At 37.9% G+C, this 15,104-nt stretch overlaps 1 protein-coding gene across 3 annotated transcripts in view; it reads left to right on the forward strand.

The window, feature by feature from the left end:
• Positions 1 to 15,104, forward strand: part of Atp6v1c1 (ATPase H+ transporting V1 subunit C1) — a 50,756-nt gene that overhangs the window by 20,642 nt on the left and 15,010 nt on the right. For all 3 annotated transcript variants that reach the window (XM_074068967.1, XM_020176089.2, XM_074068966.1), the window contains 3 exons: positions 7,942 to 8,109; positions 9,426 to 9,493; positions 14,334 to 14,419. In XM_074068967.1, the coding sequence (XP_073925068.1) occupies positions 7,978 to 8,109; positions 9,426 to 9,493; positions 14,334 to 14,419 (286 nt within the window). In that variant the 5' untranslated portion in view covers positions 7,942 to 7,977. The remainder of the gene's footprint in view (positions 1 to 7,941; positions 8,110 to 9,425; positions 9,494 to 14,333; positions 14,420 to 15,104) is intronic.

Consider the following 15,104-nt stretch of genomic DNA (forward strand, 5'->3'; position numbering starts at 1 on the left):
CATCTCTAGGATTGGAGACTGAGACGGACACCCAAATTATTAAGACTGAAACTTCATTGCATTTGAACTTGGAAGATTTTTGGTTTTTTGGTTTTTTTGGTATTTTTTTTTATAATTTTCTATTTTTCATCTTACTTCAATTCATTTTTATATATAGTTAATTCTTTCATTTACTTATTTTTTCTTTTCTTTTTTTTTTATTTTTGATTTTCAATCCTCTCTCTGTCTCTCTAATGTCTGTTCAGCTTACTGTCAATTAGTACACTAACGCTCCCTGTTTATACCTTTGAAACTTTCTTGTCTGATACCTTGATCTGTTTTCTCCTTCTTGTCTGTGTATTTGTTTTCCCCCTTTCTTTAACTTCTTGCTTTCCATCTCAGCTCACCCTTCCATTCTAAATATTACCATTGTTATTATTACAAGCTAGAAAATACTTAATTGCACACAGTACAGGGACAGTAACAACACCAAAGACAATGACGGGAAGACAGAAAAAACAGGGAAACCAGTTTCCCCACAGCAAAAAGTTAGTACAGGAACCGGAGGGGAATGAAGAAAACAGATACTCAGATCCAGACTCCAACAAAATGAAGCTAAACTATGCCAAAGGACCCAATGAAGCCCACAAGAATAATTTAAAAGAAGACATGCTACAGGTACTCAATGAGAATTTTATAGAGATGATACTGGATAGGGTCAACCAAAATGTACAAGAGACACGCAAGAAATTCCAAGACAACAAAAATAGAGAATTTGAAATAGCAAATGAAGAAATAAAGGAAATGATAGAAGCAATGTATAAACACCAAAGTGAAACAGAGAACACGAAGAATAAACGGATAAATGAACTCAGGACAAAAATAGACATTAAAGAGGAAAACTGCCAGGATATGGAATCCCTCAGATAAAAGAACGAAACAGAACTGCAAAACAAAACGGAAGGCCAATCCAGCAGAATGGAACAAACAGAAGACAGAATCTCAGAACTTGAAGATGAAATGGTAATAAAAAGGAAAAACCAAAGAACTATTAATTAAACAACTCAAGACCTGTGAAAAGAAAATGCAAGAACTCACCGACTCCATCAAAAGCCCAAACTTGAGAATCATGGGCATCGAAGAAGGAGAAGAGGTGCAAGCAAAGGGAATGCGTAATTCTATTCAACAAAATAATAACGGAAAATTTCCCAAATCTAGAGAAAGATATTCCCATACAGATGCAAGAGGCCTCCAGGACACCAAACAGACCAGATCAAAATAGAACTACCCCACGACATATCATCATTAAAACAACAAGTTCAGAAACTAAGGAAAGAATATTGAAGGCTGTAAGAGAGAAAAAACAAGTAAAACACAAAGGTAAACCCATCAAAATCACAGCAGACTTCTCAGCAGAAACATTAAAAGCAAGAAGAGCATGGGGTGAGATCTTCCGGGCACTGAATGAAAATAACTTCAACCCCAGGATACTCTACCCAGCAAAACTATCATCCAAAATAGATGGAGCAATAAAAGTCTTCCACGATAAGCAGAAACTAAAACAATATGTGACCACAAAGCCACCACTACAAAAGATTCTGCAAGGGATTCTGCACACAGAAAGTGAAACCCAACTTAACCATGAAAAGACAGGCAGCACCAAACCACAGGAAAAGAAAAAGCAAGACAGTAGAGAGTAACCTCAACTTATGTACACACAATCAAACCTTCAAACAACTAAGACAACTAAATGACAGGAATCACCACATACCTATCAGTACTAATGCTTAATGTTAATGGACTTAATTCACCCATCAGAAGGCACCGCTTGACGAAATGGATTAAAAAGGAAGATCCAACAATTTGTTGCTTACAGGAGACCCATCTCACCAACAGAAATAAGCATAGGCTAAGGATGAAAGGCTGGAAGAAGATTTACCAATCAAATGGCCCCCGAAAACAGGCAGGAGTAGCAATACTTATCTCTGACAAAGTAGACTTCAAACCTACATTGATCAAACGAGATAAACAAGGACATTCCATACTAATAAAAGGGGAAATAGACCAAAAGGAAAGAATAATTATCAACCTGTATGCACCCATTGTCAACACACCCAATTTCATCAAACATACCCTAAAAATAAATGATGGAGAAAAAACAACCTCTTCAACAAAAACTACTTGGAAAACTGGTTAGCAGTCTGCAAAAAACTGAAACTAGATCCATGTATATCACCCTATACCAATATTAACTCAGAATGGATCAAGGATCTTAATATCAGACCACAAACTCTAAAGTTGGTACAGGAAAGAGTAGAAAATACTCTGGAATTAATGGGTATAGGTAAGAACTTTCTCAATGGAACCCCAGCAGCACAGCAACTAAGAGATAGTATAGATAAATGGGACTTCATAAAACTAAAAAGCTTCTGCTTAACAAAAGAAATGGTTGCTAAACTGAAGAAACCACCCACAGAGTGGGAGAAAATATTTACCAGGTACACATCAGACAAAGGACTGATAAGCAGAATATATCGGGAACTTAAAAAACTAAATTCTCCCAAAATTAATGAACCAATAAAGAAATGGGCAAGTGAACTAAACAGAACTTTCTCAAAAGAAGAAATTCAAATGGCCAAAAAACACATGAAAAAATGTTCACCATCTCTAGCAATAAAGGAAATGCAAATTAAAACCACACTAAGATTCCACCTCACCCCTGTTAGAATAGCCATCATTAGCGAGGATGCGGGGAAAAAGGAATCCTCTTACACTGTTGGTGGGAATGTAAACTAGTACAGCCACTCTGGAAAAAAATTTGGAGGCTACTTAAAAAGCTAGACATTGATCTACCATTTGTTCCAGCAATACCACGCTTGGGGATATACCCAAAAGACTGTGACACAAGTTACTCCAGAGGCACCTGCACACCTATGTTTATTGCAGCACTATTCACATTAGCCAAGTTAAGGAAACAGCCAAGATGCCCCACCACCAGCAAATGGATTAAGAGAATGTGGTATCTATACACAGTGGAATTTTATGCAGCCATGAAGAAGAACAAAATGTTATCATTCACTGATAAATGGATGGAATTGGAGAACATCATTGTGAGTGAGGTTAGCCTGGCCCAAAAGACCAAAAATCGTATGTTCTCCCTCATATGTGGACATTAGATCAAGGGCAAACACAACAATGGGATTGGACTTTGAGCACATGATAAAAGCGAGAACACACAAGGGAGGGGTGAGGATAGGTAAGACACCTAAAAAACTAGTTAGCATTTGTTGCCCTTAACGCAGAGAAACTAAAGCAGATACCTTAAAAGCAACTGAGGCCAATAGGAAAAGGGGACCAGGAACTAGAGAAAAGGTGAGATCAAAAAGAATTAACCTAGAAGGTAACACCCACGCACAGGAAATTAATGTGAGTCAACTCCCTGTATAGCTATCCTTATCTCAACCAGCAAAAACCCTTGTTTCTTCCTAGTATTGCTTATACTCTCTCTACAACAAAATTAGAGATAAGGGCAAAATAGTTTCTGCTGGGTATTGAGGGGGTGGTGGGGAGAGGGAGGGGGCGGAGTGGGTGGTAAGGGAGGGGGTGGGGGCAGCGGGGAGAAATGACCCAAGCCTTGTATGCACATAGGAATAATAAAAAAAAATAAAATAAAATGAACTCTTAAAAAAAAAGTTAATGGATTTTCTGCTAAACCTTTTAAGGTTCAAGGTAGTCCAGTAATTGGTGTTTGGGCTAAAGTAGCTAGATTCAGTAAATGCCAGAGTATTGTGTGGAGGAAACCAGAGATAGGAAGTAGCCAAGGCCAAAGTAGTTGAGGGAAGTGGAAAGGATGCCAACTGTTGGAACAGCATAGGTGAGGTGTCCCAGGCACAGTGGAGAACAGAGATAGGATGACAGGAAGGTAAAAGAGAGGCCCATAAAATTTCATCAGGAATTATAAAATGCAATTCTGGAAGTTAGTATAGATACCATTATACAATTAGAATTATTGGATTTATCAACCCAAAAGATTTGTTTGAAAATTAGATTGTTCTAGTCTCTGAGTATTCTATTTCAAAGTTCACTAAAGTTTTATTTTTTAATAAATTTGCTAAGCTGCATTATATTTTAACTTATAAGTAATTACATTCTTAAAACAGTTTTAGAAATATTTAATTTTGGAATATTTCTGTTATAAAGAAAAAAGTCAAATATTGCAGATTAATAGACCACCCATGTACTCACTTCCCAGATTTAACAGGTATTACTAACATTTTGCCATGTTTGCCCCAGATATTTTTCTTAAATAAAATCTGGGGATGTAGCTTAGTTATAGAGTGCTTGCCTAGCTTGCTGGAGATCCTGGGTTTGATGCCCAGTACTGCAAAAACAAAAAGTCAATGTCAAGAAATAAAATTTTACTATCTTCTATGCATGTTTTTGTACTTTTTATAAGTATATAACTGTAAAATATATACCACTGTGTGCTTTTTAAGTTGTGGAAATAGAAAACTTCTTGCTGGTAGGAATATAAGTTGATAACGACTTGAGCTAAGAATTTGACAATATTCAATAAAGGTGACAATGGTGTCAGGTATACATAATAAATCACCTTAAAATGTAGCATCTTAAAACAGTGATTTCTTATTTCTCTTCATTCTGTGAGTTGTCTTGTGGTCCCTCTGCTGGTTTACCTGGGTTGATTGATATGGCTGCATTCAGAAGGGAGATTGGCTGTACTAGAAGGTTCAAGATGGCCTCCTTCAGTGTTTGGCAGTATATGTTGGCTGTCAGTTCTCTGTTACGAAACCTGTTATCTTCTAGTAGGCTAGCGTGACCTCCTTTCATGGCAGTCTGAGGGCAGTAGTTCAAGAAACAGAAGTAGAAGTTGTCTTTTTTAGGCCTGCATGTTGAACTCGTTTGGTGTGGCTTGGTCAAAAGAAATCACAAGGCCAGCTCTTTCAGTGGAAGGAGTGGCAAAGTCACATTGTATAGGACTGGAAATACCTCTTTCTTCCATCTTTGAAAGAGATGATCTGCCACATGAATTAAATTCAGCTAGTTTACTCCTGTGGTCCTGTAGAACCCCTTTCACAAAACAGACACATGTACAAAGTTATTCACTGCAGAATTGTTTATAACAGCAATACCCACCACCACACAAATTAACAATGCTTCCAGAAGGCAAATGGGTATTAAATTTTAATTCATTCATATAATGGAATTCCATGTAGTAATTAAAATGGGTGAAGATATAGATGTGATCCATATCTTCATGGATCACAATGGATAACTGTAAAAATAGGTCGAATAAAAAAAAATCAGGTTTGAAAAAAAAAGAATATGGTTAGTATGGTATTAAATAACCTTAAAGACTAACATTTTAACATTTGACATTTCTCATGAAGATTAATAGGATTTTAGCTTTTTTTTTTCACTTTTGTATTTTAAGTCAAAGCTATTTTTGGACTACCTTATCAGAACTCCATTCTGTGAATGGCTTCCATTCTTGCATGGCAAGGTAAGTTGTACTGTTCTTTGGCCAGACTGAGTACTTTGTCTGGGCTAGCCATCACTCACAGGCCATGGTTAGCTGATGGGCTATTTGGCAAAGCATAGGTCTTTGACTTGAGAAGTATAGCTCTTCATCACTAAAAGCTAATAGAGGTACAGCTTTATTATTAATGTTGGAAGAAAAAAAAAATCATCAGTTTCAGGTTGAGGGCATGGCCCTAGTGGTAGCACCTGCTTAGCAAGCATGGGGCCCTAAATTCAAACTCCAGTACTGCCCATCCCCCCCCCCCAAATCATTTTCTTGAAGCATTCATTTAATTACCACCATATGTATTTATGCCAGTTTAATGTGAGTTTTTGGTTCCTTATTTATGAATGAGGAGAATATTCATCTGAGAGGCACTGGGAAGATTAAGATAGTAATGTATAAAACACTTAGAGCAGTACCTGACTATATATTAGATGCTTGATAAACACTAGTTAGAAAAATGAACAAATACATAGTATGACAACCATTAAGTTCAACTTTCAATGGTATCCTAATGAGTAGGTCACATTTTATGGAAATTTGAATTCACAAAGTCCTTTCACATTCATTATTTGATTTTGTTTTCAGGATAACTTTGGATGGTAGTTAGTTATATTCAGCTTCTAGACATGGAGTCCTACTTTCAGGAGTGATTAAAGGAGCAGTAGTGATAGAAAACAGGGTGGTTCTCATGAAGCACATTAAAGTAGAAATGATGATAGTGTAATATTTTCATTTTATGAGTTATTTTGTGTTATATGCTTTACCTAGTAGGTTCTGAGTAGATTTTTTCTCTGAAACACTCTTCCTCCTCATATGTGGGGAGTAGAGGGAAGAAATGGAAGGAGGAAAAGAGATTGTAGAAGAGTGTTGGATGTGTCTTAGTGGGATTGTTTCCAAGGGAGGAGCCACAGCCTCCTCTGTCACTCAGATTCAGCAGTGTTGTATTACCCCACCCCATACAAATGTCCATTTTAAAATAGGAAGATTGGCAAGATATTTTCTTTTGTAAATTTGTAAATATTTGATGGCAAACATCAGGAATTTGAGGAGATTCTCCCAGGTTGAATATGGACTAGAATTAACCACCAGTTTGACCGCATTGTAAGATTTGCTAATGCTAATGTGGCAAATTTATTTGGGGACTTCTGTTCATATGTATTGATTCAATTAAATTTTTTCTCAAAGGTGAAAGTTATGCATTTAAAAAATTTCCTATTTCAGTTGTATGCATTAAAAAATTTTAATCTATAAATTTGTGACTCAGAAACTAATAGTGACTGGTGTTTTGGGTCGTTTCTTCTTGAATAATTTCTATTTGGCATGTTTTATATCTTAAAAAAACAGGTAATTATGTCTGAGGTCTCTACCATCTCTTTTTCCTAGTATCAACAATAAATCAGTTTTTATCATTTAGATGAATTTACTTTCAGATAAGTAAATTTGACTTGGTATTATATACTAGTGTTGGGTTAGTTTTGGAATGGGCTTGTGTTAGCTTTCCATCACTGTTGCAAAATGCTTGGGAGAATCAACTTAAAAGGAGGAAAGGTTTTTTCAGCTCATCGTTCGAGAGGTTTTATTCCATGGTCACATGATCCTAGTACTTTGGGCCTGTGCTACCACAGTGCATTATGGTGGAAGCGTGTGGCCGAGGAGACCTGTTCACCTCACAGCAGCGGAACGCAAAAAGAGGGAAGCCAGGCAGGTTGGCACGTGTCTGGCCCAGCTACTTGGGAGGTTGAGGTAGGAGGATGGCTTAAGCCAGGAGTTCAAGGCCAGCCACGGCAACATCGTGAGACTGCTCAGCTCAAAACAAGCAAAGAGAGCCTGGTGTGGTGGTTCACACCAGGTAATAGTACACATTTGAAGAGTTACTGTTTGAGGCCAACCAGGTATAAATGTAAGCAAGACCCCATCTAAACAAAAAAACTGGGTGTTACAGTGCACACCTGTCATCACAGCTGTGTGGGAAGCATAAGAGGATCTAGGTCCAGACCAGCCCCAGGGAAAAATATGGAGACCCCCATCTCAAAAATAACTAAACAGAAAGGTTGGGGGGTGTGGCTCAAGTAGTAGAGTACCTACCTAGCAAGTGCAAGGCCCTGAGTTCCTAATTCCAGTACTGCTTCCCCCATCTTCCCCTAAAAAAAAAAAAGAGAAGGGAAGGGGGCCAGGGTCCAGTATCCCTTTCTTGGCATTCCTCGATGATTTCACTTCCTCCCACTAGGCTCCACCTCTAGAAGATTCTACCACCTTCCCATAGTGCCATAGGTTGGTGACCAAGCTTTGAAAACATGGGTCTTTGGGGGGCATTTTAAATCCATACTATAGCAGGTTTACACTTTAGCACTTACTCTGCGACTGAAACGTTTTTGAAACAAATGATACTAAATGTATTGTTTTATTGTACATTGCAGCTTCTCTCTTGATTTCCAAAGTACCTGGTAATAAACATGACTGAATTCTGGCTTATATCAGCTCCTGGGGAGAAAACCTGTCAGCAAACATGGGAGAAACTGCATGCAGCAACTGCAAAGAACAATAATCTTGCTGTCACTTCCAAGTTCAACATTCCCGACTTAAAGGTGAAGCTGCGTTGTGCAGAAGACTGTGGGTTTGTCCTCGGGGGGCCAGTTGTGTCTTTGGGTAGAAGTAGGATTCCCAGTTTCCTTCAGAGGCAAAGCCCCTCTTCTCCTGCTATTGGCATAAATTAAAATGTGTCTTCTTGTTTGAGAGGTTACAAGTAAACTGCCAACTGAAATTTTTAGACTCTTTGTACTTTTCTAAATTATTATGAGAAACCTTAGGAGAACATATACCCACAAAACATGATTTTCAGAGTAAAAAATCATGTCATTACATATTTTAAAACATCACAGTGAATTAATTTTTGTTACTTATATTCTGTTCACTAGCACTTTAAATGTGTTACCATTGCACTTACTTATTTATACTTGAGAAATCTAACTTCACTACTTAACCTAGTTGGTGTATTTAATGTTTCTTGAAGATCAGTAATCTAGTAGCTTTACAGGTTGCCAGTAATCCCTTGACAGGACTCTTGTAAACAGCAGAAAAGATCATGATGTTTACATTTGCTCAGTGAGACAATCATATGGACCATTCTCAAGAAATACTTAAGATTACTGATTTTTGATATTTTTTTGGCATTGTAAGTTACTTTAGAATAGGATTTTCCTTTCAAAACATCATTTACACATTTTTTTTTGGTGAAATTGGGATTTGAACTCAGGGCTTCATGCTTGTGAAAGTAGTTGCTCTACCATGTGAGCCACACCTCCAGTCCATTTTGCTCAGGTTATTTTGGAGATGGGGGTCTGGTAAACTAATTTGCACTGGGATCTTCCTGATCTCAGCCTTAAAAGTAGGTAGGATTATAGGTGTGAACCACTGGCATCCAGCTTTGCACATAATTGAGCATGCAAATTCAACTACAGAGCTGATGTACACTCACGGGCCCCCTGCTTAAGGACCCATGTTGTACAACGGGACTTCAAATGACCTGTTGTCACTGAACAGTACAAGACAAGCCTGCCTTGACAAGTCTTCACATCCCAAGTGGTGCTTATATGCATTAGAGAATTAGCTTTCACATATAAATAGATTTAAATGTTTGGCAAACACCTTTTTTTTTTTTTAAACTACATTTATACTTTGTGAAGTAAATAGTAGACAACATAAGATTTGTGAGCCCTTTAAATAACTTCTTCTTGTTGAAAGAAGTGTGTGTGCAGGGTCCAGGCATCATGCACATGCCTGTAATCCCACTACTGGGGAGGTAGAGGGAGGAGACCAGCCTGGGCTACATAGCGAGACCCTGTCCTAAAAAAGGGGGGAAGGGGCTAAAGTGAAATAATAAAATGCTTTATTTCCCTCCTAGGTCGGCACACTGGATGTCTTGGTTGGCTTGTCAGATGAACTGGCTAAACTGGATGCGTTCGTTGAAGGGTAATGTCCTTACAGCATGGGGCAAAGCAAAGCAAAGATGCTGTTAACCAGACTGTTCCAGCATCATGTTTGTTACCACGCGTGCTCTGCTTACGGATGGTTTTAAGAAATGATGACTCTCTTCTTTGTAAATCAGTTTTATGACATACAGTTTACATACAATAAATGCAGCTGTTAAAGTGTGAAAATACTAATATTCTTTTTGCAAGCCATGTAGTTCACCTATTTAAAGTATGTTACAGTTATTTTTAGTATGTTCACAGAAATGCAATCACCACCACAGTTGTAGAACATTTCCATCGTCCCCCTCCCCCCCCAATAAACATCTTCTTTCTTTTCTTTTTTGTTTTGTGTTACTGGGATTTGAACTTGGCTTCATGCTTGCTTACCACTAATCTGTCTTCCAACCCCAAGGATTTGCCTATTGTGGACATTTCATATAACTGGGGTACAGTTGTGGTCTGTTGTAACTGGCTTCTTTTACTTAGAGAAAAATGTTTTCAAATTTCACCCATTCTGTATGCCCGTGTCTCATTTCTTTTTTTCTTTTTCTTTTCATGTAGTGCAGGCTGGCCTCAAACTCTCCATCCTCCTACCTCAGCCTCCCAGGTGCTGAGGGCTGGGATTATAGACATGTGCCACCACACATGGCTCATTTTTTTAAATTGCCAAATAAAATTAATTATATTTCATTATTATCAAGTAATATATCACTATAGATATATCACATTTTATTAATCTATTTATCAGTTGATCAACATTTAATTTTTTTTTTGTTTTTTTTACTTTTTGGTTTACATGAATAGTGCTGCTGTGAAATATAATTCTGTACAAGTTTTTTGTATGCTCCTAAATTTTTCATTTTTCTGGATTATGTCCTGGGTCATTTGGTTCTTTATGAAAGAATTGCCAGACTGTTCTTCAAAGTGGCTGCACTATTTTATATTTTTGCCATCACTGTTAAGGTTTTCTAATTTCTCCAAATTACACTAGTTATAAAGCACTACATTTTTAAAGAAATTGTAGCCTAATGGTATGAAGTGATATTCAGCGTGCTTCTGATTTCATTTCCCTGATACTTCATGAGGTGTTGAGTATCTTTTCATGTGTTCATTGGCCATTTGTTGTTCTTCGGAGAAATGTCTGTTTGGATTCTTTGCCCGGTTTTAGTTGGCTTACGTTTTCTTTTACTATTGAGTTGTAAAAGTTCATGTATTCTAGATATAAGTCTCTTATGAGGTATGACTTGCAAATGTTTTATCCCATTTTGTGGATTGTTACTTTTTTTTTTTTTTGTGATACCGTGGTTTGAACTCTGGGCCTTTTGCTTGCTAGGCAGGCACTTTTACACTTGAGTCATACCACCAGCCCATTTTGCTTTCATTATTTTTGAGATAGGGTCTTGCTTTATGCCCAGGCTGGCCTGGACCACTCCTCCTATTTATGCTTCCTGAGTAACTGGGATGACAGGTGTATACCATGCACCTGGCCATTGGATGGTGTCTCATAAACTTTTTGCCTTGGCTCTACCATCCTCCCAATTGCTGCCTCCTGAGCAGCTAGAATTACAGGTTTGAGCCACCACACAGGGCCATTGTCTTCACTTTCTTGATCATGTCATAAGGTACAAAAGTTTTAAGTTGGTTTTTTGTTTTGATGGTATTGGGATTTAAGCTCATTTCCATGTGAATTTCAGGATCACAGTGTCCAGTTTCTGTGAGGGAGTCACAGATGTATGGATCGATTTGGGAGCATTGACATCCTAACACTATTGTCTTTAATCTATGAATGTGGGATACCATTCCCTTTATTCGAAGATGGTAATGCTTTTGTCTTCAAAATTCAGTTATATTAGCAGAGGTTTGGTTTTGTTTTGTTTTGTTTGTCGCTTTTGAAATTCGGTTGCACTGTGTATTTTACCTGAAAATGGGTATAAGTTATAACATTCGGTAGTTTGATTAAAATCCCTTTGACTCTTGGAATGCAGAGCTTTAAAATACTATAGTTAAGGCTTACATAAATAGGTATGATTTGTAAAATACAGAATTCTGGAGAATTTAAGAAATGTACGTTTGAGCCAGGTGCTGGTGGCTCATGCCTGTAATCCTAGCCACTTGAGAGGCAGAGATCAGGAGGATCAACATTTGAAGCCAGCTTGGGCAAAAAAACCAAGACCCTATCTCAAAAATACCCAATACAAAAAAATGGACTGGTGGCGTGGCTCAAGCAGTAGACCACTTGCCTAGCAAGTACAAGGCTCTGAATTCAAACTCTAGTACTGCTAGGAAAACAACAACAACAAAAGGTACATTTGGTTGTACTTTTAAGGGAATAGGCTTGAATCCGGGGGAATATTTTCTTAAAATTGTGCAGGCAGTTTTCCCATTTATGCTGTTGCACAATTCTGCATTGGTAGAACCACCACAAAGCAAGTGCTGTGGCAGTTGAGGCTGAGATCAGGTTGCAGAGAAAGATTGTTTATCCTAATAACATGTAGTAAAGAAGTGAAACAGTTAATGTTGCATTGATGGTCTTTAATATTGGAGGCAAGAAGGCCTTGCAGAAGACAGTTTTATAGCAAATTAGTCAGGAGATACTAAAACCTCAACTGAGGCCAGGCACTTGCCACTAGAGTGGAAAAGGATGAAAGAAAAAGGAACAAATGACTTTCAGAATTATTCCATGCATTCAAATGGAGCAAATAGTTAGGAATTATATACTCAAAGGAGTAACTGATGGAAAGAGTAGCCTATTGGTTTCTTGATTACTGGCTTTTGCATTTATTCATTTGTCTATTTATTTAATGCTGGTGCTCAAATGCAGGGCCTTGAGCATGCTAAGCACGCTCTACCACTCTACCACTGAGCTACACCTCCAGCCTGATGGGTTTTTAGAGCTTGCAGAAACTTTTTCAGTTGTCATCCCTGAGTTGACTAAGGTTCCATTTTGCTTCATTCCTTCCAGTTTCAAATCATGACAACCGAAGAGACATTGAGAAAGGAAGCTCTTGAAAATATAATTATTAACATGATACACACATTGCTGGCTTTATGGAGGTCTTATTCCAGTTGTTAGTGGGCTGACCTGAAAATGGATGTGGTTTAAAGTTTGTCAAGGTGTTTTAGAGAAGGAATCTGAAACATATTTAAGGCAGATATAGTGAGCTTGGTCAGTAGAAGTGAGAGTTACCTGTGCAGTTTGTCAGCTCTTCTAGGGTGTTTTGCAAGCCTGTCTTCTTCAGTTTACCTGAAAGATATGAGGAACTAGAAAATCTTGCAGTTAGACCTGGGTAGAACTGACAGATGGTAGCTTGAGGCCTTGGATGTTCCAGCTTTTAAAGTCTGGGCATTGTAGTATGTGGAATAAGTCATGATTTGTACATTTGTCAATGATCTATCATCATTAGAACAGGTGTTTTGAGGTGATGTGACATAGATACTCTTGTAGTGATGCATAGGGAGATCATGGAGACACAGCCAAGTATATATACAAGCCTCAAGTTAAACATGTTGGAAGGCTTAGGGCTTTCGTCATTGTTTATGAAATTGTCCCACTTTCTTAGGTTTGACATCACTCAGCATAAGACTGTCATTCAAGTTTAGTCCTTCTCTCATCTTTTTCTTTTCTGGCCCTTTCTAGTTCTTGTTTATATTGCTTAAAGTCTTCCAGTTTCCCTTCCCAGACATCAAGCATATAACCATTGGAGTGTCTGTTCTGAGTCCTGTCTTCTATCCTGTATTTCTATCTAGAGTCTGACATGGAGGCTTGCTATCTGTAGTCTGCCCCACCCCCTTCCTAACATAAACTCCCCTACATTTCATCATGCCACTTCAGTCAGTCTGAACCTTCACCATTCTCTGAATGCCTGTGCATTTCCGCATCTAGTTATCTTGATGCAGATGATGCCTTGTGGCAAAAATGTACTTTCCATACCATCATCCTTTCAAAACCCTTCCTTTTCCTTCCTTGCCCTGCTCATGAACTGCTAGGCTTTCTTGATTATAGCAGTAGGAAGTGATCCCTTTTTTTCCCCGTATGCTTCTCTGTCTATAACCTGGTAAGCATAGCTGGTGCTTACCCTAGATTGCTTTGTTTAGTCATTTATTATCTTTGTATCGCTCTAGTTAGTCTTTAAGCAAAGTGAGAGTAGTGATTTTGTTTTGTATAGTTTTGAATTCTACCCAGGGCCTAAAGGCAGGCATGGAATGGGGAAGAGAGCACTGGACTTCAGAGTCAAGCACCATGTTTCTTGTCACAGCTCTCCCTTTAATTCTTGTCACTTTGGATAAGTCACTTATCCTCATATCTAAGTATCTTACTTACAAAATGAAGGGACTGACAAGATCAGGTCCAGATACCTTTGTAATTTTGGCACTATGCTTTCATCTATAACGTAGCTCCTTGAAATAGTAGTTGCTCGTGAGTAAATAGTGGAGGCCGACATCGTTCATCTGACAGTTGCTGACATTTTGTTGCTTGTTTGATGCCTTTTGTCCTAAGTGAAGGCAGTGTCTGGCTTGTAGTAGGTAAGTGTAAATGCTAGTTCCCTGCCTCCTCCTTTCTCCAGTTGTTTATGGACCACTTCTCATTAGCTTCCCACCCCTTTTCTTTCTAGGCTAATGGACACATTACACGTAGTTTCTTTACAACCTTGTATTCAGTTGACTTTTGTATGTAACAAAATCTTGGTCAATTTTATCTTTAAAATGTTATATATAAAGTAGTACTCATTTCTTCTATGTTAAATAGCTCTGTATAATGGGATTGTATAATATGGAATAGAGGTCTTTTTCCTGAAATGGTGATAGTGGTGTTTTTTTTTTTTTCCTTACTCCCTAAGGGTGGTGAAGAAAGTGGCTCAATACATGGCTGATGTACTGGAGGACAGTAAAGATAAAGTTCAGGAGAATCTGCTGGCCAACGGAGGTAAGCTAGTATTTCATGATTTGGTCATTATTAACCCGTGAAACACAATTTCAAATAAGATAATCTTACATAATACATAATGTAGCTTATAACAGAATGTCAAGTCTTCTGCAAGAGCAGTATTACAAAGTTTACTTCAGCTCTTTCTGGGGCTTTCTAAATTTATAAGCATTATTCCAGATGAATACCTGTTGTCTTTTCTAGCTTTTCTACTTAACAGCATCCAACTGCTCAAGTCTTAGAATTAAATTGTTAATTTTATTGCAGAATAATGCCTTTCTTCCCTCAAACCTTAATATGGCTTTTCTTTATACCCATAAAATAGACTACTGATGTTTTGCAATTAGAAAATAATATTTATGTAGAGTTTGCTGTGTGTAATAACAGCATTATAAAGATGGCTTTGGCCTCATAATTGTTATTTTTACTTGGACTTGTTTTCTTATGAAATAGCACGTTAGCATTTGTTTCATCTTCACTTAGGTCCATCCTTAGTGATATGTCATTGTAATAGTAAATATCCATTCTTATTCATATCGCCTGCAATAGTCACTGTTTTTTGTTGTTGGTGTTGATGGTAGTGGTGGTGCTAGGGATTGAACACAGGGCTTGGAGCATGATAGGCAAGCACTCTATCTCACTGAGTTTCGTCCCCAGCCCTTGGTGTTTTGAGATAGGGTCTCAC

The sequence above is a fragment of the Castor canadensis genome, chromosome 3, assembly GCF_047511655.1.
Source record: "Castor canadensis chromosome 3, mCasCan1.hap1v2, whole genome shotgun sequence".
NCBI lineage: Eukaryota > Metazoa > Chordata > Mammalia > Rodentia > Castoridae > Castor > Castor canadensis.